This window comes from Cheilinus undulatus, linkage group 14, assembly GCF_018320785.1.
Source record: "Cheilinus undulatus linkage group 14, ASM1832078v1, whole genome shotgun sequence".
In the NCBI taxonomy this organism is placed as follows: Eukaryota; Metazoa; Chordata; class Actinopteri; order Labriformes; family Labridae; genus Cheilinus; species Cheilinus undulatus.
Genome location: NC_054878.1, coordinates 6,190,114 through 6,212,245, shown reverse-complemented (window position 1 = coordinate 6,212,245; position 22,132 = coordinate 6,190,114). Strand labels below are relative to the sequence as shown.

The 22,132-nt window shown below is 40.6% G+C and overlaps 1 protein-coding gene across 2 annotated transcripts in view; it reads right to left on the bottom strand.

Moving 5' to 3' along the window:
• rev3l (REV3 like, DNA directed polymerase zeta catalytic subunit) overlaps positions 1-12,944 on the bottom strand; it is a 117,475-nt gene extending 104,531 nt beyond the window's left edge. For both annotated transcript variants that reach the window (XM_041806144.1, XM_041806145.1), the window contains exon 1: positions 12,324-12,944. In XM_041806144.1, coding sequence (XP_041662078.1) covers positions 12,324-12,462 — 139 coding nt within the window. In that variant the 5' untranslated portion in view covers positions 12,463-12,944. The remainder of the gene's footprint in view (positions 1-12,323) is intronic.
• Between the last annotated feature and the right edge of the window lie 9,188 nt (positions 12,945-22,132).

Genomic DNA, 22,132 nt, shown 5'->3' with positions numbered 1-22,132 from the left:
ATATATCAGTATTGGTATTGACTTCCCTAACATGTAGAGTGTTATAGGGAACTACAATCAATGTCACATCTTCTACAGAAAGTCTAGCATGTGACTGGACCACTGAGGGCACAGAGAACTCCAGACATTCTCAATTCACAGGAGTAAATACAAATTGACAAACAGACAGAAGAATGATGAAGTTGGTGCTGCGAGACGGAACGATGACACAGGAGAAAAGTTCAGTTTCTGAAAAGATACTACATCCCAGACTGTTGTCAGAGGACTGTTCCTTAAACAAAGAATTTACTTAAACAAGGATGCACATAGGTATCCTCCGCTTGCAGGAATTACCCATAATTCAATGCACACGGTTTTCCTTCTCTTGTTTGTTCTCAAACAACAAAAAAAGATTATTAAGAGGAATGTGATTTCTGCCGCCGTTAGGTATATGGGCTTGGCCTTTCCACTGGCGTAATCCCACACACTAATTAGCCTGAGCCTGACTCGGAAGGATCCATCCTACAAAGGCAGGATCCTGGACTTTGAGATATCTGGGAGAGGTAACTGTATTAAGAGAGAAGAGGTGCAGGCGTGTGTGTGTACACAAGACAATGGAAAGGGGAAAAAACTGTCATATTAATATACAGTGCTTAACAAATTTATTAGACCACCTGTCACAGAGATCATCCAGCATCATGAAGTGTTTTAACGCGGACTCTTTCATTTTCAGTGAGCTCTCCACGTTTTACCATTTTGAACAGGAATGAGGAATTTCAAACTGAATTCACCCAAATTTGAGCCGGCTCACTGGGCTTCTCTGAGAAGTCAGAAATGAATCAAGCATAACATTCAACCACTAAAACTCATTTTTCTGTTCAGGAATGCAAGTAAATAAATATAATTTGACATATTAATCAAGAAATAATAATGTGCTTTACTATTTTTTTTTTCAGTTTTTTTGTATATCAGTAAATTTGAAAATTCATGGATAACAATAATATATATAAGGATATATATAAGGATATTTTAGCATTAAAAAAATCATTTCGGTTAAAGAGCTTCTACATATTGGTGTATTAACCATTGTAGAAACAAAAAATGATTTTGGTATGACCAATTTTTACCAATGCTGTTAATTTAGGGCAGCTGTAGCATAAAGCTTACTTTGGGTGGTGGTCTAATAAATTTGTTAAGCACTGTACAAGAGGCTTGGTTCTATTTGGTTTTACTCGACCACAAGTGAGCTACACATCTGAGGTTGCATCTAGAAGTGATGACGCAGTGTTTTGAGCTGATGATGTTAAACAGTTGAGCTTCAGTAAGCATTGTTTTGTTTCGCCAGAAGAAGAAGAAGCACTGTTTGGTTTAGGGTCCACTCACATCATGCCTGTCCATGCTGTTGTCCCGTGGTATCTTAAAATTTGCTGCAGCAGTTGCTATTTAAACACATCTGCTGGGCATCCCTAAATGATGACGAAGCACCGTGACGTCATTGTGGTGTACTTGGAGGTGGGACTAGCATGCTTGGGCCCTGCTCCAGAGCAGGACATTCAGCATAGACCGGCAAGGACAAACTGGTGATTGAGAAGTAAATCAGAACAGCTTGGTTTGGATCAGCTCAGCCTAAAGTCATAGTGGAGCAGCAGTCATGGCTCTGTGATCTTGTAATCTGACACCGTAACCCCTGTAACAGACAAAAAGCTCATGTAGTCTGACCTTAGCATAAGAGACACAAACAACAGACTGACATGGTGGTACAAACTGATAAAATAATTACCCTCAGAGTGAACTTCTGCTGTTCATTATGAAGTTAGAACCACTGATTTATCGCAAATGTTAGCATGAGGTTAGCACTATAGGTTAGCATGCAAACAGAAAAAAAATACACACTAGGGAGCAAGATGCCTGCAGGTTTTATGATTTCTGACTTTATAAATCAGGTTTTAAGACGTGAGATGTTAAGGCTCTATCTGGGCTCTTGTCCCACCTCTCCCAACACCCCTGACCTTGTCATGTAAACACCGGCAGAGAGCTAATAAAGTTAGCTAAATATACTTGTGTTTGTTATCCAAGGCCACTTTTTCATACTGTCCTCCCATCCCTCGATAGTAGAAGCTGAAGAAATGATAACATCCTAGTGTGTGACGTGTAACAGATGACGTTCCCACTTTTTAATCTCTGAATGGCTCTAATAATCAAGAGGAGCACTTTGTTATGATGGAAAGTGTTGGCTCCTAAGTCAATGACTCACTGGAAGCCACACCAAGAATTCCTGCAAGGTTTCATGGTGGCTAGGAAGGAATCAGCCAGATACGAAATGTTGGCACATCAATGCAAACTGGAAACATAGAGAGGATTGGATGTGAGGGCCTGTGATAGGTCTGTATCAGCCTGATAATAAGGAGGCTCTAGCTTTAAAAAGCAGTCGTCTTTCAAGGGCAGGGCCACGACCTTTACAGTTCTGACACCATTGATCTCCGCTCTTCATGCCGACAAGCTTGACCCAGATTCAGTGACAGACCCCAGCCCCTCCTACAGCAGGAGGCACACTGTTTTGGTTCCCCTCTCTTGAATTGAACTTGAATGTTTATTGGGTGTGTGTAAGAGTGAGGAGGGAGAGGAAGTGCATGACCAATTGACCTGAATGAGAAGAGGGGGGCGAAACATGGACCGCAGGGAGGAATAAAACCCAGGGCCTCTTCCTCCTGCCCCCTCCCAGGTTTAGCTCTCTCCAGGGGAAGCCTTAATGCCATCTGAAGGAATTCCTCCAGGATCCATTAATAGGATAATAGGCGCTTTCAAAAGGACTCTGTGGCTCATTAGGCAGAAGGTCATTGTCCCCTTTAACTGTTTACTCTCCTCTCTCCCTGTCGCTAACTCCAGTTCAATTATCATCCTCAAACTGCCGCTCCAGTTACTTCTAATTACGTTATAATCAAATGAGACGCCTGTTTGTTGATGTGGTGTTTCCGGATTTGATCCACAATCTTTTGTCCTCGTTATTTGACCAGTTTTAAATAGAGTGTCTAGTTTTCTTTGAAGAGTGTCAGTTGTGATAACTGAAGGTCTATCAGAGGGTAGTAGAGCTAAGTCAGTAAGAGGAGCATCACAAAGACAGACTCAAAGCTGCTTCACTCTAATCTTTAGCCTCTGATGGTTTGGACCACAGACTTGGGCTCAGCATCCTTTAAAAAGCTAAATATATAAAACAGGTATTCTTATAGCCCAGATAAACCAGCAGGTAATGGCTTGTTGAAGCATTTATGAAGGTAAGACTTTAAATAAGCCCTCTCAGTGAGGTGTTGTAAAAACAAATGTGTACATGACACGCTCTCACCCACTCAATCTCTAACATAATAAGCCAAAGGAACTCCTTTATCCCCCTGTGAGTTTGTCATTTGACTCCATAGTCGACCCAGTCAGTGTGCGGCACACTCTTGCACAATTTCTGTCATGTGTATTCTCTGAGGACCCGCTGATGTTCGAAGATTTTCCAGTGTGCTATCTAGTTTCAGAGAGGCTTGTCCGGACACAGCTGGAGCAGCCACAGCGAGAGCTTTAATAAATAAAAAAGGCTGAGAACTCTCCCCTCCTGCTCACACAGGCCTCTGTGGAACTGTGGGAGGAGGCTTTGTCTTTCTCTGGTTCCACTGATTCCACAGGTGGCCTCTGCAGGATTACAGTCACAAAGGCTGAAAAGCTCCTGATTAATGAGCAACATTTAACCAAAAAGTGATCTAGTGGGCACAATAGCAATTCAGCTAAGTGACTGGTTATTTACAGATGCAAATGTTCAGAACTCCACTCAGAATTAACAGTAGTTTCAGCTCCATGTGCTGGTAAAGGCTAACAGCCACTGATTGCAGCGCTGCAAGCCTAGCCAGCATGCTTCCTGTAGCTTACCGTCTTTTCATTCAATAACATCACCAAATGTTATTGAATTATATTGTCTATCTTAGCTGCTGTTATGCAGTTTAATTCAAAATTTCATGCTGCTTCTTTTGACTATATCTGCAAGTTATAATTTGAGTGATTCCTTTGTGAAGCTGAGCTTTGATCAAGCCCTATTTATTGTGGTTAAAGAACCTGTGTCTGTTTTACATGCATCTTTACATCAGCACATATGTTCAGTAAAGAGGAGTGCATGTGTCATTACAGGTGGGAGAAAAAAAATCCATTCTTAGATGCATCATGATGGGGAGGTGAAAGATTCTGAACCGATTTATAAATGTCCAATAATCGATAATAATTTAAATCTTTAATACTGTGGAACAGCAGAACTAAAAGGTGAAACTCTGACACGCAGCGTGCAAGACTTATCTGTGGAAACGTACGTTTTTATGTTTGCAATTTCAGATACACTATATTGCCAAAAGTATTCACTCACCTGCCTTGACTCGCATATGCTTCAGGCTTCAGTAATTAGTTGTTGTAAGATTTATGTTTTTTTTTCCACTCTCCTGCAACAGCACAGGGCCTCAGCCTGTGTGTAGTCTCCCTGTTGTTCTTCCTTCTTCTACTCAGTCCATGCTTACATAATGGCTGAGCGTCTCCACTGTCTTGTGCATCCTAAACACTGCAGCTTCACCCTGCAGTTGTACATGTCTGACTTCATCTTTAAGTCAAAACATGTCATTAGTGCTGCACAATTAATCTAATCAGTCACAATGTGAGGCTGTGTAATTACATTATACAGAAATAAGTGCAGCCTTTTATGTGATTAGGAGGTGCCTGAAATGTTCAAAGAAATACCTGCAGAAAGGCCTTAAAGTGTTCAATCTGCAGCTATTGCACTTTATAAAAGTATCTTTAACTTTAGAACAGTAGAGCTTCAGTTTTTGTGAAATATGAACTTATTTTGAAAGCAGTACTGTAAACTCTACAGGTTCTGTAGTTTTTATGCTACTTATTTAATATTTGTATGCCTTAACTTGACAAATACTTCAAAACTATCACTGTTCTCAGCATTTTCCTTGATAACAAAGCAAGAAGACTCGTAATACCATCTATGCAATATATTGCAATGAACATTATTACCAAATCATGCAGTACTACACCTAATCTCACCTATTAAAAGTGTTCATATCAGAGAAATTGAACCAACCAGCTGCAGCCATAGTGACTACCTGGTAGTTTGCAGTGATTCCCCTTTGTCGTGAGTAAGCTATGAGAGCTAAGCAGCTGCCTCAGTGTCCTTCCTGCTGCTGCTGCAGCCCAGTCACTCTGATTGATAGCTTTAATAGCTCCCTTCAGCTCCTCAGTGGGTATGTGAGGGCGTCACTGTGGAGGGCACAGGCCTGAAACTGCAGCAGTCCTTGTCTCAACAGCTTTTCCTCCCACGTGGAGTCAGGTGTGATCGGGAGCTTTACATAAACATCTGGAGGTGTTGGAGGTCTTATTGGTAACATGCTGACTGCATACTGTGAAGGTCTGACACTAAGGGTTTCAAGCCTGAAGACACTACAGCTGTGTCATGTACAGTAAGCCCCAGGAAGCCTCCATCTGTCCACAGTGACTCTAACCCCTGCTAGTGACAAGTTTTCTCATCCCAGTGTACAGACTCCAAGGAGCAAAAACAGAGCCAACTCAAAGAAATGAGTCATGGAAGGTAGCTACATGCTAAACCAAAAAATACCACAATTCATATGTGCATGTTCAACCACAAACTTCCAAACCAAACTTTTCAGTTTTATGAACTGTGTGCAGATAAGCTGAATGGTCCCCCTCCTCTTTAGTTCCCAGGACACATAAATGCATGGTTTACAAAAAGACTTGAAAGATTTTGATTCATCTAACCACAGAACAGTTTTCCATTCTGCCTCAGTCCATTTTACATGAGCTTCAGCCCAGAGAAGACAGCAGCGTGCCTGGATAGTGTTCACTCAGGGCTTTTTCTTCTTCTGTTGCCCTGTTAAAGACAGGTCGCCTCCATCAAATTCAAAATGAGATACAATTTTTCATGAAATGGTGAATGTCTCTGTTTCAACATCTGAAATGTTGTTTATGCTTTATTGCACAGGTGTCAAACTCAAGGCCTGGGGGCCAAATCCAGCCTGTGGAACAGTTAAATCCGGCCCGCAAGATGATCTCATATTTCTGTTATAACTGGTCCATCAGTCTGAGGTCTGCAGATTTCTTCAAGTATAAAAACATAAACTTATCCTTGATGAGTAAAGATAACCTTGTTAAGTCACAAAATCTGAAAAGGTAAGGAGTAAAAATATTTAGATAAGAAGTCAGGAATGTGGGAAAAGAAATGAATTTGTGTTTCAATTTCACATTTTCAAATTAGTATCTCACAATTAGGACTCAAACTTAGGATTCTGACTTTTTATTTCATACTTTTAGCATTTCAACTCATAATTTTGACTTCTTTTGAGCTTTAAGATTCATAATTCTAATTTCTAAGTGATATTTTGACCTTTTCAACAAATTAATTTATATTTTATCTCTTATTTTCAACTCCAAACTTTAACTTCATAATCCCATAGTTTGACCTTTAGACTCAAAATTTAAAATTTTGAATCATATTTTCACTTTTAATTTCATGATTACCAATTTTATTTCATATTTTGACCTTTTAAACTCGTGATTTTGACTTCTTTCTAATATATTTGCCATTAAAAAAACATTATTTTTCCATTTCAATATCATGTTTTGACCTTTTTGAACTAACAGATTTACTTCTTAGATTGTGAGCCTTTAAACCTTTTATTTTCTAACTTTTTAAATGTCAAATTCATTTAACAGCAGTGCTAAGTTTTTCTTTCATATTTTATTATTGGTGAAACAAGGTTGACAGTTTATGGTTTAAAAGGTGACACTGTTAGGCCCTCAGGTTAGTCCTGAATCCAGAATCCGGCCCCTGCTGTGATTGAGTTTGACACCCCCGCTCGATTGTGAATAAAATAGGAGTTAAAGAGATTTGCAAATCGTTGCATTCTGTTTCTGCACAGTGCCTCAAGTTTTTTGGAATTGGGGTGTTACTTAGAACTGCGTCATCCCTAGTATGCAATCAGTGCTTTTCCCCTTTTTAAATTAAGCATCAGCCAGGCTCCAGTTTAAATTTAGCTCCACAGTGAGGCAGATTGTTTCTATTCAGAGAGGGGCTGTACCCCCCCCAGGTTATTCCATGCATGTACAGTATGTGTTCAACACAGACAGGCCAGCCACTGGATACTAACAAAGAGAGGAGGAGAAAAAAAGCAGGAAGCGTGGCATCGAATTACACAGGGCTGATTGGTGGGTGTGTGCACAGAGCAGGTCAGAGAAGGACAGGGAATCCACGGCCTGGGGTTGTAGGCAGAGCCACATGGTACAGATGCTCTGCTGACCGCTTACACCAGGGTAAACACTGTGATGAGATAAAAGCTGACACGCATTAAACAAAACTGCTCACCAATTCCGCCCTTCAGGCAGGACAATAACAACACAATGGGACACATCAAACTCAATCTGGGATTGGTGAGGGACGTTTTAGAGCCCAGAGAAAAGCAAAAAGAAAGAAAGGGATGGCTTTATGCTCCAATGTCTTCCAGATGGTGATGTAATTTTATTTCTGGAAATGCAGAGCTGGCTCCGACTCCGCCTCGCCACAAGTGATACATTAACTGAGCGAGAGAAGAGTCAAACTGTGGAAATCTGCAGGGCACCCACCACAGCACACAAACTACAGACACAATGCTTCATCATTACTGCTTCTTGAAGCAACAAAGAGGCTCTTTTAAAGCACATTTATAACAGAGAAACAAAGCTGACTGCTGTGTTTGAGTACAAGCTCATGTCAGAGCTCAGTCAGTAAAAGCTTTCAAAGCTCCAACAATCATTCTGGATTTACTGCCCCCTCCTCTGTGGAGGTTTCTAAACATGACACCACTATGAAAACACCCTAATAACTTGGACACCCAAAAGTGATTTATTTAAAACCCATTATTCCAGAAAGGTTAGGACATTGTGTAAAATTTGAAGAAAACAGTGATTCACAAATCCTCTTCAACTGCAAACAGTACAAAAACAAGATTAATGTTCAGGCTGAAAAACTATTTGTCTTCTTGGAAATATGCACAAATTCTTAATTTGATGCCTGCAACCCAATCTAAAATAGTTGTAATATGGGCGTGTTCACCACTGTTACCTTACCTTTTCTTCTAACAACACTGTAAACGTCTGAGGACTGAAGACACTGTTGAAGTACTGAAAGTGGAATTCTTTCCTGTTCTTGCTTGATTTACATCTTAGGTTGCTAAACAGTGTGGGGTTTTCATTGCTGTAATTTGTGCTTTACTGTACATTTTCAATGGAAGATGCAGGCCAATCTAGGCCCCGCCCTCTTTACTGTGAAGCCATGCTGTTGAAACACAACAGAATGCGTCCTAGCATTGTCTCACTGAAATAAACAGGGACGTCTTTAAAAAAAAAATTGTCTGGATGGAGGGATATGTTGTCCAAAACCTGTGTGTGCCTCTCAGTATTAGTGGTGCCTCCACAGATGTGCTAGTAACCCATACCATGGCACTAATACACCCCCATACCACCACAGATGCCGGCTTTTGAACTTTGAATTGATAGCAATCTGGATGTTCCTTTTTTTCGTTAGTCATGAGGACTCTAAATTTCTTGCATTTGCACTTTTCATTTTGGTGGGAACTGTGTCGTTGCCCCAAGTGAGGGAGTTCAAGTATCTCAGGGTTTTGTTCACGAGTGTGGGTAGAGTGGACTGTTAGATTGACAGGCAGATTGGTTCAGCATCATATGTTTTGCAGGCACTGTACTGTACCATTGTGGTGAACAGGGAGCTGAGCTAAGAGGCAAAGCTTTTGATTCACCGGTCAGTCCATGTCCCACACCTCACCTATGGTCATGAACTCTGGGTAATGACCAAAAGAATGGCATCACAGGGTTCAAGCAGTTGAAATGAGAGTCCTTAGGAGGGTGGCTGGGCTCAGCCTTAGAGATAGGGTGAGGAGCTCGGACATCCAGAAGGATCTCAAAGGAAAGCGTTCGCGTCGAAAGGAGCCAGCTCAGGTGGTTCGGGACCTGATCAGGACGCCTCCTGGGTGCCTCCCCTCAGAGGTCTTCCAGGCATGTCTAAGTGGCAGAAGACCCCGAGGCAGACCCAGAACTCACTGGAGGGATTATATCCCATCTGGCATGGGAGCGCCTTGGAATCCCTCAAGAGGAACTGGAAAATGCTGCGGGGAGAGGGACGCCTGGGTTGACCTGCTTCACCTGCTGCCACCATGACCCGACCCCAGAAGCAGAAGAAGATGGATGTCCAAAAACTGTCGGACTCTTTGCTGACAAAGTCTTTCACTAAGTACAGAACCTCCACCATTGTTGATTGTGAACAACAGAGCCTTTCAGGAGTGCTCCTTTTTACCCTCTCATGGTATTAATACCTGTTACTAATTAACCTACTTATCTGTGGAACGTTCCAGGTGCTTTTAGAGCGTTCCACAACTTTCCCAGTCATATCTTGCCTCTGTCCCAACCTTTCTGAAACATGTTGCAAGCAATAATTTAGAATGTGCATATATTTCCTAAAGAATTATGAGGATCAATAGTTTGGACACTAAATATCTTATCTTTTTTGCTTTAGTCAGTTGACTAGAGGTTGGAAAGAATCTGCAAATTATTCAGATTTTAGTCACATTTCACACAACGTTTTGTAAATGGGTTTGTAATTTTGTTTTATTTCTAACCTGCACATTAGAAAGAGTCTCTGGACGCATACCGAAATGGGATGTGTTGTAGTAATCAAAGGCCAAATAACAAGATTTCCCTAAAATCAATGTCTACCAAAATAAAATAGCTCCTTCTGAATTATGATAAAAAAAACAGGAAGTGATTCTTCTTTATGCTGTTTTTTTTTCTTATGTTTTTATGTAGGGCATTTCATGGATGCCCATGTTAGTGTATTCATCAAAATCAAGGTTACATTATAAATCACAGGCTCCAGATTTGAATCGAAATGGCATCACAGCAGACTTTCTGATATCAGAATCACTGTCCCGTGCATTGATATTGTATTCTTCCCTAATAAAACCAGTGTTTTGTCCCCTTACAAAATGCTACAACTATGTATTACATGCTATTTTTGCCATGCTTTTGGCTTGTGTGTTGTGGACTTCAGTCTTTGACTGCAAGCACATGATACTTTAAAGACATCACACTTCACATTACAGACAGCTGAAGCTCATATGTGACTGGTATGATTCATTATTGTCAATCCATCTTCTACAGAATGTCAAATGTTATCTAATTAATATTTATAGCTTAGGAGATTGCACCTCTTTACAAAAACTACATCCACATCACATTGATATCATGATCTTAAGATACTGCTAATGATCTGTTAAATCATAAACATTACAATGGAGCTCATTGTTTACTCTAAACTCAGAGTCTAATTGTAGCGCTGTAATCATTGGGTTTATTGTGCTTGAATCAGTGAACGCTCTTGTACACTCAGTGACAACAGCCTCTGCTGCAGTCTGTGTGCAGCTCCTGTATATCAGTGCCACCGCATGTGAACGTGCAGGTTTATGACAGAACCAAATTAAAGCTGACACCCTCACCCTGACCCACCGTCCTTCATTTCTCCGCTCTACACCCTTTAATCCTCTCCGAGGTGCATCCTGTTGGACGCTGCTCCAGCAGCGCTGTCTGCCACAGCCTGAGGGACAAACTCAGCTCCCATTTTTAGCTCCCCAGGGGACTCACCCTGCTAAAAATACACAGTCACTGTACTTCAGTGGTGTTTTCACCCGTCAAAAGGGTTGGAGAGAGGGTAGAGAGGTGGCAAGAGGATTTAGCCGGGGTAATAAAGCTGAGCTATTGTGCAGGAAATGATTCTATTGTTTGTGGCGTGGGATTAAGGTACCCAGAGTGCTCGGCTAATGGGTTTATTAAAGAGCAGGGCATGTGGCATTTCTCAAAGAAAAAACAAATTTAAAGCAAAGCTCAGCCCCTCCTTTGTCAGTGCAAGGAGAGAATATGAGAATCATTTTTCAAACAGGGAGATGTATAGATTTTATCTAGGCTTATAACATCAATATTCATTTCACGTTCACTCTCATTTATCATGTCTCCCTTATTGTTACATGCTGCATATTAATGTAGTGTCATTGTGGCTTCTGCCCTTTCAGACTGTTTCTGTGGGGCTCATAATTGGCACCAGAGTGGTTTTACAGAATCCCAACCTTCCTCTTTGTCTCGATCTCTGCGCTTCATGTCTGATTTATTCAGCTGCAGTCGTTCAGTTTCACCATGGCGGTGTTTAGTCAGAATTCATCAGCACTGACATTTAATTATATTAAAAAAGAAGTGTAGCTGAAGGGAGGAGGCAGGTATTGTAGTTCTGTCTGTCCACACTCCACAGGTTGCAATAATAACAATAAAACTACACAAGTATGCATGCTGTAGTTGAATGCCACATGTGGCATGTAGGAGCTAAAGTGAAGCTCTGGAGCCAGAGGTGTCCACCTCCGCCGCCACCATGCCATGGTGAGCGAAAACAAAGCACAGCCGTGCGAAGGAGAGGACGGGGGGGGGGTAGAAGAGCAGGACTCCCACCGCTGCACGAGGCAGCCTGACATGCAAAATAACACCTGAAACAGCACGTCAACACCTGAAATCATCTCTCTGCAGTCACTTTGCATGCTAAACAGACCCGTTAGATTTCCTATAAACAATAAAGCGCGAGGGTGCACGGTGGTCCAAACGGCAAATACGGTCAGTGTTGCGGTTTAAAGCGTGACTGTGTTAGCTGGTGACATGTGGTCGAATGCGTCTGTGGTTGTCGTAGTTACAACAGATGTTGTAGATTGAAATTGTACAAACTACTGCCTCATTATTTGTTTTGTTTATGATAAGTCAGATATCTCTTCAGATAAAAACGGTAAATGTCATCCATGGCCAGAAACATTTTTTAAATTGTTGTCATGCGACAAAAAAATCCACTCAATATATATTTCGGGGGAAGTATTTTCGTGTCTCAGAAATACCTTTTCGTCCGGAGGAATTTAATTTAAGCGTCTAGTGATTTTTATAATCATACAAATATTTGTACCAGTTGACCTTTAAGGCCGCCATACATGTGTATTATCTTCTACATATCATCTGAACAAAAAGGCGTTTGTTCTAGCACTTTCAGTCTTCAACATCTGTTCCAACCACGACAACCACAGACACGTTCGGGCAGACAGTCACCAGCGAACACGGTCGCTCTTTAAACCATTACACCACCACGTAACACGCCGCGTGGAGCGCTGCAGGAGGAAAGCCCAGCCACCATTAACGTCAATAGTAAGCACACAACATAAACAGAAGTGTTGTCAAACCTGCGGGTGTTGCTCCAAATATCCGCACCACTGGCACTTTCTTCACGTCGCTCTCCCTGAATTCAGAATAGCACACGTCCAGGTCTTTAATGGGACTCGCTAGATAGAAGTCCGCGGTGACGATCCGTACGGAAAACATGACTGCCGCGTCGGTCAGAAAGAGACGAACCGTCAGAAAAAAAGCCAAAATCTACTAAAATGAGTCCATACAACTGGGGGACCTCGGGTACTTGTCAATACTAGCCAAAGGAGGAGCTGTCACGTCGGTGAAACCACGTCAAAGCAGAGGGAAAGCCCGGTTGTGTCCCATGAAAAAAACGCGAACAAAGATTCCCGTGGGTTCAGCGCCGCCGTGGCCGTTGGTATTCAGCCGCGGCCGGGGGAAGCTAAGGTCGACGGCGGCTGGTAACTATCGGCCGCTTCTCTGCCGGTGGATCCATTTTGTACTTGTATCTGAGACTGTCCCGTGATTTTAAGCTCTCTTCTGAGGTGTTTTTGTTTTCAGCCAGGAAGACGTTCCCTTAGCTTCCGGTTTGTAGCTTTATCTTTCCAAATCACGCCTCAGAACTAGTCCCAGCCAGTCCCGGTTTATCAGACAGCCCCTCCGTTCTGCTCCTTCTTCCTTAACAGGCTAGCCCTCAATGGCTAACCAGTGAAGGGGATGTAAGCTACACGGCACAGATAATGCAAGGACTTCCGGGTACATTTCACAATAAAAGCGAAACCAAACCCACCACCAGCACGGAATACGAAAATTATATGTGGCACATTTGTTGAGCTAACGTTTCAACATCTCAAGATTAAATTTCAGGTTTAATGACTGCTGGGTCGATTTTAATAGGATTAAAAAGCATTAGTTTAATTTCCAGTAAGATGACCTACTGTTTCTTTAAGCTATATTTGTCTCTGGTGTCTTCATTCAGAATTTGGTAAAACTAAATAACCAGAGAGGCCTCGGTATGTTTTTTCTGTAGCTGGAAAAAGATTTACGTTTGCTTGAGATATAATAGATAATCACGAAAAAACAAGACATAAATGCAAAATGAATTCCGTGGTGACAGACAGGATCATCCCGTTGGTACTTTCAAAATAAAAGTACAGAAATCATAGGTAAAAAAAAAAAAGTTTTTTTTTCAATACGTGTTTTTTAAAACAGTACTATTCTCTTGCTTTAAATAATGATAGTATCCAGAAGTAGAGGTGCATTGGGGAAAAGAAGAAAACAAATCTCAAGCTAACCCACGCTGTCTACGTGCACAGATATTTTTTGCCAAGGTATTTTAGGTTTGTTTAAGTGTTTGGCATACGGAAAAGTCTCTTAAAGCTGTCACAGGCCCTTCTCACATACATCTAATATGCTTTATAAAAAGGTTTTAGAGGAAGACAGTTAGCAGAGTGAGGGAAGTTTTGAAAGCAACCTTGACTGTAGAATGATAGAGGAAAACACGCATTAAATAAAATTAAGCATATAAAACACACAATATGTTGAAAGTGAATTTCCGTACTTAGATAAATATCCACTTCTTTCCAAATTTTCTGTTGTGTACTTCTCTGTTCTTAATCCTCTGACGGTGCAGGCATTTGTCATTTCGTGGCTAAATTAATTAAATGCCCTGCAGAGCTGCAGACAGCACAAGGAACAAGGAGCACAGTGAAAAAGCCTGAGAGCGAGTACAAAGTGTACCAATTAGGAGAATATCCGTCATCTCAAACATGAAACAGACAGAGTTAACCATGCTAATGCTCCTTTTGATTAAATTGCAGCTAGAGTCTAAAAACAGATCAAAATTACAAGGATTCTGCTTCCTAATCAGTAATGAGTAAGAGCAGCTCAGACAGCCCTGTAAGTTTTATAAATACCACTGAACTGGACTGAAAGCAAGTTATTGATCAATCTGTGATGCTTTTTATCTATTTAAATCTGCACAGAGAGCACAGGATCACAGCCGTGGAATAATGCAGCAGCTGGATACTAAACTTGCCACAAGAAACATGAATAAAAAAGTTGTTTTCTATCTTTAACAACAACAGATTTAAAAAGGGGTTAAATAACTGCATTTCATTAAAAAAACAAGCAACACTGATGCGAACCCTTTCTGCCTCTGTGACTGGCTTTCGAGGGCTTTTATTTTGAAACTAACTGCAGTCTGACGGGGAAACAGGAAACAGTATTATGAACGTGCATGAGAGACTTGACGGTGGTTCACCTCGTTTGTCACTGCAGCATCTAAACAAGCCCAGACACAGACCAGAGAGCCAGGAAACGCCACTTTCCCGCCAGTTAATAACACGTTCTTATTGGCTGATGGATTTCAGGTGATTGGAGCGCATGCTGGGGGTTATTTAACAAGTTCAACTTGGTGGAAAATTGCAAAACATGATAAAAAAATAGCATAATGAAGAGATGATTGTTGGTCCATCATAACACTTCAAATACCTGAACAAATATCCATTTGCTTTTAATGCTGTCAGTTGTGGTAATATTTCATGAGAGCATGCACAGGTATTAGCATTATTAGCATTATTAACATAAACATGGAGGTAAAGGAGGAGAACTTGGAGCGACATAATTCAATATTATTCAGTTAACATCAATATTTGGACAATAATACTTTAGTATTTGCATTTTGTGTTATTTACCACTGTAAATAACAATTCAGGGTATTTTTGTACCTCAGGCTTTTATTATTATAGACACTGATATGTCAGAAAGTTTCTGTACCGTTGGAAGTAGGTACTTATCCGTTGCTAAAATGAATTTATTTGTATTGTAGCAATTACTGTTGATTTTGTGAAGACAAATGGTTAAAGGCTGTTGTAATGTACATAATATAAAAACATCAAGATAAGAAATTTCAATACTGATCCCCAGAAGAGCATTGATAAGATGCTGTTTATTTAATTTCTTTATATTTGTCATTGCAATGTAAAAAAAAAAAAAAAAATCACAAAAGCAGGGCCTCCCCGGAGGCTGATGCTATGGAAGTCCCTCCTGTGGACCTCTGGGTTATAACACCGAAGGTTATCAACATCTGCTGTGACAACCACAGACATATTTGCCTGAAGGCTGCCAGTTAACACGATCACTCTTGAAAGCCTGGCTGCTAACTATAATTTGATATGAAGACATTTTGGTGCTAAAGGGGCTTGGACTTTGATTTTGGGGTCAGGGGTCTATTTTGATGCTACTTTATTCACTCATGGTCCCTTATTTACTTCAATCACAAACATATCTTGATCACTGAGAGTAATTCTAGACACATACCTCATATATGATGCACATCTACACTGACTTTATCTTGTGGCCCCTCAGAGCTTTGTCTGCTCTGAGGCTGTCAAAAATTAGATCGGCAAATATGAACTAAAGTTGTGATAAAGCACTCATTCAGTGGTTTAAATGAAGGTATTTTGGTAAGAAAAATGTTTGTTTTTTCAGGGATGTCATCACACAACAATCATATCAATATTGATTTTTGACAGCAATGTACCACATTTTTTGTGAGTGTTTGTGAGTTTGGGGGGAGTTTAAACATGAATCATGTGTAAAAGGACCCTGAGAACCATGATGAAGCTAATGCAGTCTTATACACTTTATATAGATTTATGCACCAGTATATAGACAAGCACAATGACGGCAGGTGTGGCCAAATAAAAAGAAAAATAGAATGAAAATATGTTGGTTTTTTTTTCACATTTTCTGTGTTGTATTAGTTGTACACACGGACAAAAGTAATAATAAATAAGAAAATTGTTAAGTTTAACTAAAGAAAATCAGGCATTGCTTTTGAATTGTGGTTCAACAGAATCATTTTAGACAGCAAACTAATGAAACTGGCTGGGAAATAAAAATGATGGTACTCTTAACTTCGTATTAGGTTGCACAACCTTTTTTAGGCCATCACTGCAATCAAGTGATTTCTGTAATGCAAAAATGAGACTTCTGCACCTGTCCCAGGTATTTTGGCCCACTCTTTGTGAGCACACTGCTCCAGCTGTCTCAGGTTTGAAGGGTGCCTTCTCCAGACTGCATGTTTCAGCTCCTTCTACAGATGTTCACCAGGATCTAGATCGGGGCTCAGTGAAGGCCTCTCCAGAATAGTCCAGTGTTTTGTTCTCAGCCATTGTTGTCTGTTTTGAGTTCTGTGTGTTTTGGGTCATTATCCTGTTGGAGGACCTATGACCTGTGGTTGAGACCAAGATGCAGCAAAGCAGCACCATAACATAACCAATTCACAGTTGCTACAGTGTTCTTTCTTTGGATGCCTTATTTTTGCATCTGTGAACATAGAGCTGGTTTGACTTACCAAAAAGCTCCAGTTTTGTCTTATCTGTGTGAAGGACATTCTCTCAGAAGCTTTGTGGCTTGTCAATATACATTTTGGCAAATTCCAGTCTGGCTTTCTATGATTTGCTTTCAACAGTGGAGTTTTCCTTGGTCATCTTCCATCAAGTCCACTTTGGCTCAAACAGCGACGGATACGTACGTTCTGACACTGATGTACCTTGACCTTGGAGTTCACCTCTAATCTCTGTGGCAGTTGTTCCAGGCGCTTTGGCTACCCTTTTGTCTTATCTGTCTCTTCGGTTTTCCTGTTGCGGCCACATCCAGGGAGGTCGGCTACAGCCCCATGGACCTTTAACTTCTGAATTATATGGTCAACTGTAGTCACAGGATCATCAAGCTGCTTGGAGATGCTCTCATACCCGTTGCCTTTAACATGCTTGTCTATCATCGTCTTTCTAATCTCCTGGGACAACTGTCTCTTTAGCTTTCTGTGGTCCATGTTCAGTGTGGTTCACACCATGATACAAAACAGCACAGTGACTTTTCACCCTTTAAATAGGCAGACTGACTGAGTACAAGTTTGAAGGCACCTGTGATGCTAATTAACAGACACACCTTAGTTTAACATGTCCCTATGCTCACCTTAAGCCTGATTTATGCTTATGTAAAAGCATAAATCAGGCTTTATTCTACATCTTTTCTACGGGTACCATCATTTTTTTCCAGGCCAGTTGCTGATGAGGAAATCTATAAATATGGGAATGGCCCATAGTCCTTCAAAAACTATCACCTGTGGAAACAATTTGATTTAACAAAACTTTTTGTGGCAATAAGTCTGTGTCAATCATACTGTTTCCTTTCCTAGCTGCTGTTTTTGAACTTCCCTGCACCTATGGGATGTGCATCTAACCTTCTCAGATCTCAGATTCATCCTTTTTCTCACTCTGTAAGTCTGCATTTTATGGCAACCTTATAACAATAACAATAACAATACCATACATTCCCAACTACAATACAGAAACACAGCAAAAGTTACATGTGATTACAAGTGATTTCAATTCTAAGAATGTTTATGGTTTGCATTTATTGGAAATGACATCTCATGGTCTTGTGTTGGTATTGGGCTGGGATGGGGTAATGTAGTTTGTTTGGTTTGCTGCTTGCAAATTACTTCAGCCTTCACATAAAATACTTGATATCCACAAACATGGATTCTTTTAAAATAAGATAGAAACAAAATAGCTGCCTGCAGCATATTTAGTGTGACACCAACTGTGCAGATAGTCATTGCTAGAGGTAACTCACAATAACCAGTAATGTTAAAAGCTTTTATAGAGTTATTTGTCAAAGAAAGCAGCTCTCTTAGTGATCTTTAAAGTCATATCAGTGTAAAACTAAATCATTTGAGTCTCAAAACTCCCTTATCTGTCTTTTCAACCACCTCTTAAACCTCCCAAAGCCCACTTTCCTCAGTAGCCCCTATAGCTGCTTCACTGGCGGTGTATATGATGTCTCGTTGCCTCCCACTCATCTTAAGGCTGCTCAGTATTCCTCTCAGACTCCTGTAATGGCCTCTCTTCACAGGCAGCAGAGGTGGATGTGCTGAGCTCACAGCTTTCTGCTCTCCTGGCCGTAAACCTCCTAAACAGCTGGTTCGGTCCGGTTCATGCCGGGGACATCGCACTCAATGACTCCCCTTGGATGATGGAAAATTCTTTGATTAGCATTTTCATCTGGATGGAGAGGGGTCCTCAGTGTGTGCTGACCTTGAGTGAGAGTCTGGCCTTCTTAATGAACCAATCAGCCGACGTCTGCTCCGTTTGCCAGCAGCACGCCTGAGGCCTGAGAGCTCATATGAGGGACACACTTAACTTTAAATTCATCCAGAAATATTATATAGGCCATGTTTAATGCAGTTCTGTAGAGGCTTTTATCTAAAGTGTTTTACAGTACACTGAGTGCATACATTGTAGTATGGCAGCCTAAGATGGAGCAAACACTGATGATGAAGGAATCATCTGATCTGGTCTGTTCGTGAGGATATTTAAGAACAGGTAGTTATTAACAGGACAGCAACAGAGTCAGTCAAAACTAAAAGTACACAGAAACAATGCATTGGCAATTATTTACATCTATTTTGGGCATTTGGATGCCAAGTGTCAACATTGGTACATTGGTGCATCAACAGTTAGAGTATAATTTAAATGTTTTTGAACAAACTTCATAATGATAACTATTATTTTTTCAAAAATAAAAACCTCAAAATGCACTTTTCCACATGTTCCACATCATTAAGCAGGCCACAGGTTTCAGCAATATGGGAAAGAAAAAGGATTTCTCTGCTGCTGAAAAGTGTCAAATAGTGTAATGCCTTGGACAAGGAATGAAAACATTCGATATTTCAGGAAAAATTAAGCATGATCATCGCACTGTGAAGAAATTTGTGGCTGATTCAGAGTACAGATGAGTTCATGCAGATAAAGACATAATGAGGAAGGTTTCTGACGGACAAATTCATCAGATTAAGAGAGCAGATGCTAAAATGCCATTACAAAGCAGCAAACAAGTATTTGAAGCTGCTGGTGCCTCTGGAGTCCCACCAACCTCAAGGTGTAGGATCCTCCAGAGGCTTGCGGTCGTGTATAAACCTACTATTCAGCCCCCCCTAACCAATGCTCACAAGCAGAAACAGTTGCAGTGGGCCCAGAAATACATGAAGACTCATTTTCAAACAGTCTTGTTGACTGATGAGTGCCGTGCAACCCCGGATGGTCCAGATGGAGGAGTAGTGGATGGTTGGTGGATGGCCACCATGTCCCAATGAGGCCAGGATGTCAACAAGGAGGGGGCGGAGTCATGTTTGGGCCGGAATCATGAGGAGAGAGCTGATAGGCCCCTTTAGGGTCCCTGAAGGTGTGAAAATGACCTCTGCAAAGTATATAGAGTTTCTGACTGACCACTTTCTTCCATGGTACAAAAAGAAGAACCTGTGCCTTCTGTAGTAAAATCGTCTTAATGCATGACAATGCATCATCTCATGCTGCAAAGAATCCCTCTGTGTCATTGGCTGCTATGGGCATAAAAGGAGAGAAACTCATGGTGTGGCCCCCATCCTCCCCTGACCTCAACCCTACTGAGAACCTTTGGAGCATCCTCAAGTAAAAGATCTATGAGGGTGGGAGGCAGTTCACATCAAAACAGCAGCTCTGGGAGGATATTCTGACATCCTGCAAAAAAAATTCTAGCAGAAACTCTCCAAAAACTCACAAGTTCAATGGATGCAAGAATAGTGAAGGTGATACCAAAGAAGGGCTCCTATGTTAACATGGAACTTGTCCTGTTAAGATGTTTTTGATTGAAACAGCTTTGATTTCAGTAAATATGACCCCCTGATGCTGCAATTTCTACAAAAGACCATTTTCAGTTCTTTACAACCTATAAAATGTTTTAAAAAGCTGTTGTGCTTAATAATGTGGAACAGTGCATTTTGAGGTTTTTATTTTTTTTTTAATATTTTTTGTCATTATGAAGTTTGTTCAAAAACATTTGAATTATGCTCTAATGGCTGATGACTTGAAAAATATTCTGACTGTCATTTGCATTAATATTTAGGGAAATCAGAAAAAAATATCATTTGCATAATAATGTGGAACGTGGTGTACTCATTGGTTCCCTTGTTACTATGCCAACTTTTCTGTATGCTATTGTCAGTGTTTGACATTAATAAAGAAGAAATAGTGTTGCCAGGTTATTTTACTGGCTGACTGTGACTGTGACTGTATGGATGTGGGGTTTCAGGGCTTTTTGGGTGGAATATCTGCGCCTGGTTGCTGTGACTCACCAGATAAGGCCAGGTTGGAGTGGCACGTCCAGGAACAATAACAAACAGAGGATTTATTGGTTCTGGCAGCACTGGTGTTTACACACAGCACTGTCATGCAGGAGCTGATAAAAGCCTGGACATCAGCACATGTCTCCTCTGATGTGAGCAAATCATTTTGTTGTCAGGTTTGGTAAACAGACGGACAGAGCTGAACCAGTCTGAGCTCACTGACGGGGAACGAATGATGAAGTCTGAGGTTTAAAGCTGCGGCTTATCAGGGACATAGGGACAACATGTTCCTGTTGTAGGGCTTCCTGTGCTTCTGCTATCACAATCGCACTCTCATGACCCTCATAAACCACCGTACTAAAGAATGCAGCTGTGGCTGTCTGACAGAAATGAAATTTCACACTTTGATATCCACATTAGTTTGAAGAAAAGGAGGATTTTTATCACAAAGAAGTATGAAAACATATTTCAAAATCATACAATGGTATGAGAGGGAAATAAAAGTGATTTTAATGTGGTAAAAGGGTGGGTTATCTGGTAATTATCTAGGACATGCTGCCACCTAGTGGTCAGTCATTGCCCTCACAGAAAATACAGCGATGTGCACTGTCGAGCCTGGGTTATAGAGATGAGATAATAAGAAATTTGAAAATATTGATTTCCTAAGTATGCAAACATATTTTTGAATGTCTGATCAAACAGTAATTATTAGTCTAATCTAAAAGGTAAAATGAATTAAAAGCACCTTTAAGTTTGATTTAAAAGTGCCAAACTACTGATTAAAAAAAAAAATCACATCAGTATATTCAAATGTATGCCACTACTTTCTATTTAACATTTCAATTGTTTACTTCTTTAATACTAACAATTTTAACCATTTTCTAATTTTCTATGTTCTTTGTTCCCATTTCAACCTCTTTTCCAGTGGTTCCCAAACTTTTTTTGTCGGGCCCCCTTTTGGCAGATGAAAATATTTTCATGTACACTGTACATTTCAACATGTAAGAACATGTAAGTATATGGCAAACACACTGGCATTCACAACTTTTGCACACAAATTCCTCTTTTTTAAATTTTTAGAATTCAAAACAACATACAAACGTTAAAAAATGAGTTTTAAAATGCTGACTCTCTGAAGATCAACAAACATCTTTTAAGATTTATCATAATAGCAGCAATAGCAGAAAGATCGACTATCTCACACAGGTAGGATGTTGCAAAAGGAAAGCGTGTGGCCAGGCTCTCAATGGCATTGTGAATCTGAGGTGATATCAATGAATTGCTCCAATTCTGCAGTGCTGAAGTCATCAGCTTGTGTTGCTAAGCCTTGCCTATTGCACCCCCCCATCATGACCTCGAGCCCCCCCTGGGGGGGGGGGGGTACTGCTCTATTCTGCTCTGAAAACTGTAACTAGAGGGGTACAGAGGTTTTAAGAAGAGAGAAAAAACCCCATCTCACTGTCCATCTTTAAAACAACAACACCAACAAAAACAACTTATTATTACACCCTGCCCTTGATTTTTTGTCAAAGGCCAGTTTTTATTGGCAGACTTGGCAGAACAACGACGTAAAAGATGCTTAAAAGTGGTAGAAATGGTGACAAGTGACTACAAAGTTGCACAATGTTGGGAAAAGGGCAAAAATTGGTTAAAAGATGTAAAAAGAAAAATGACAAAAAGAAGTGTTAAAAA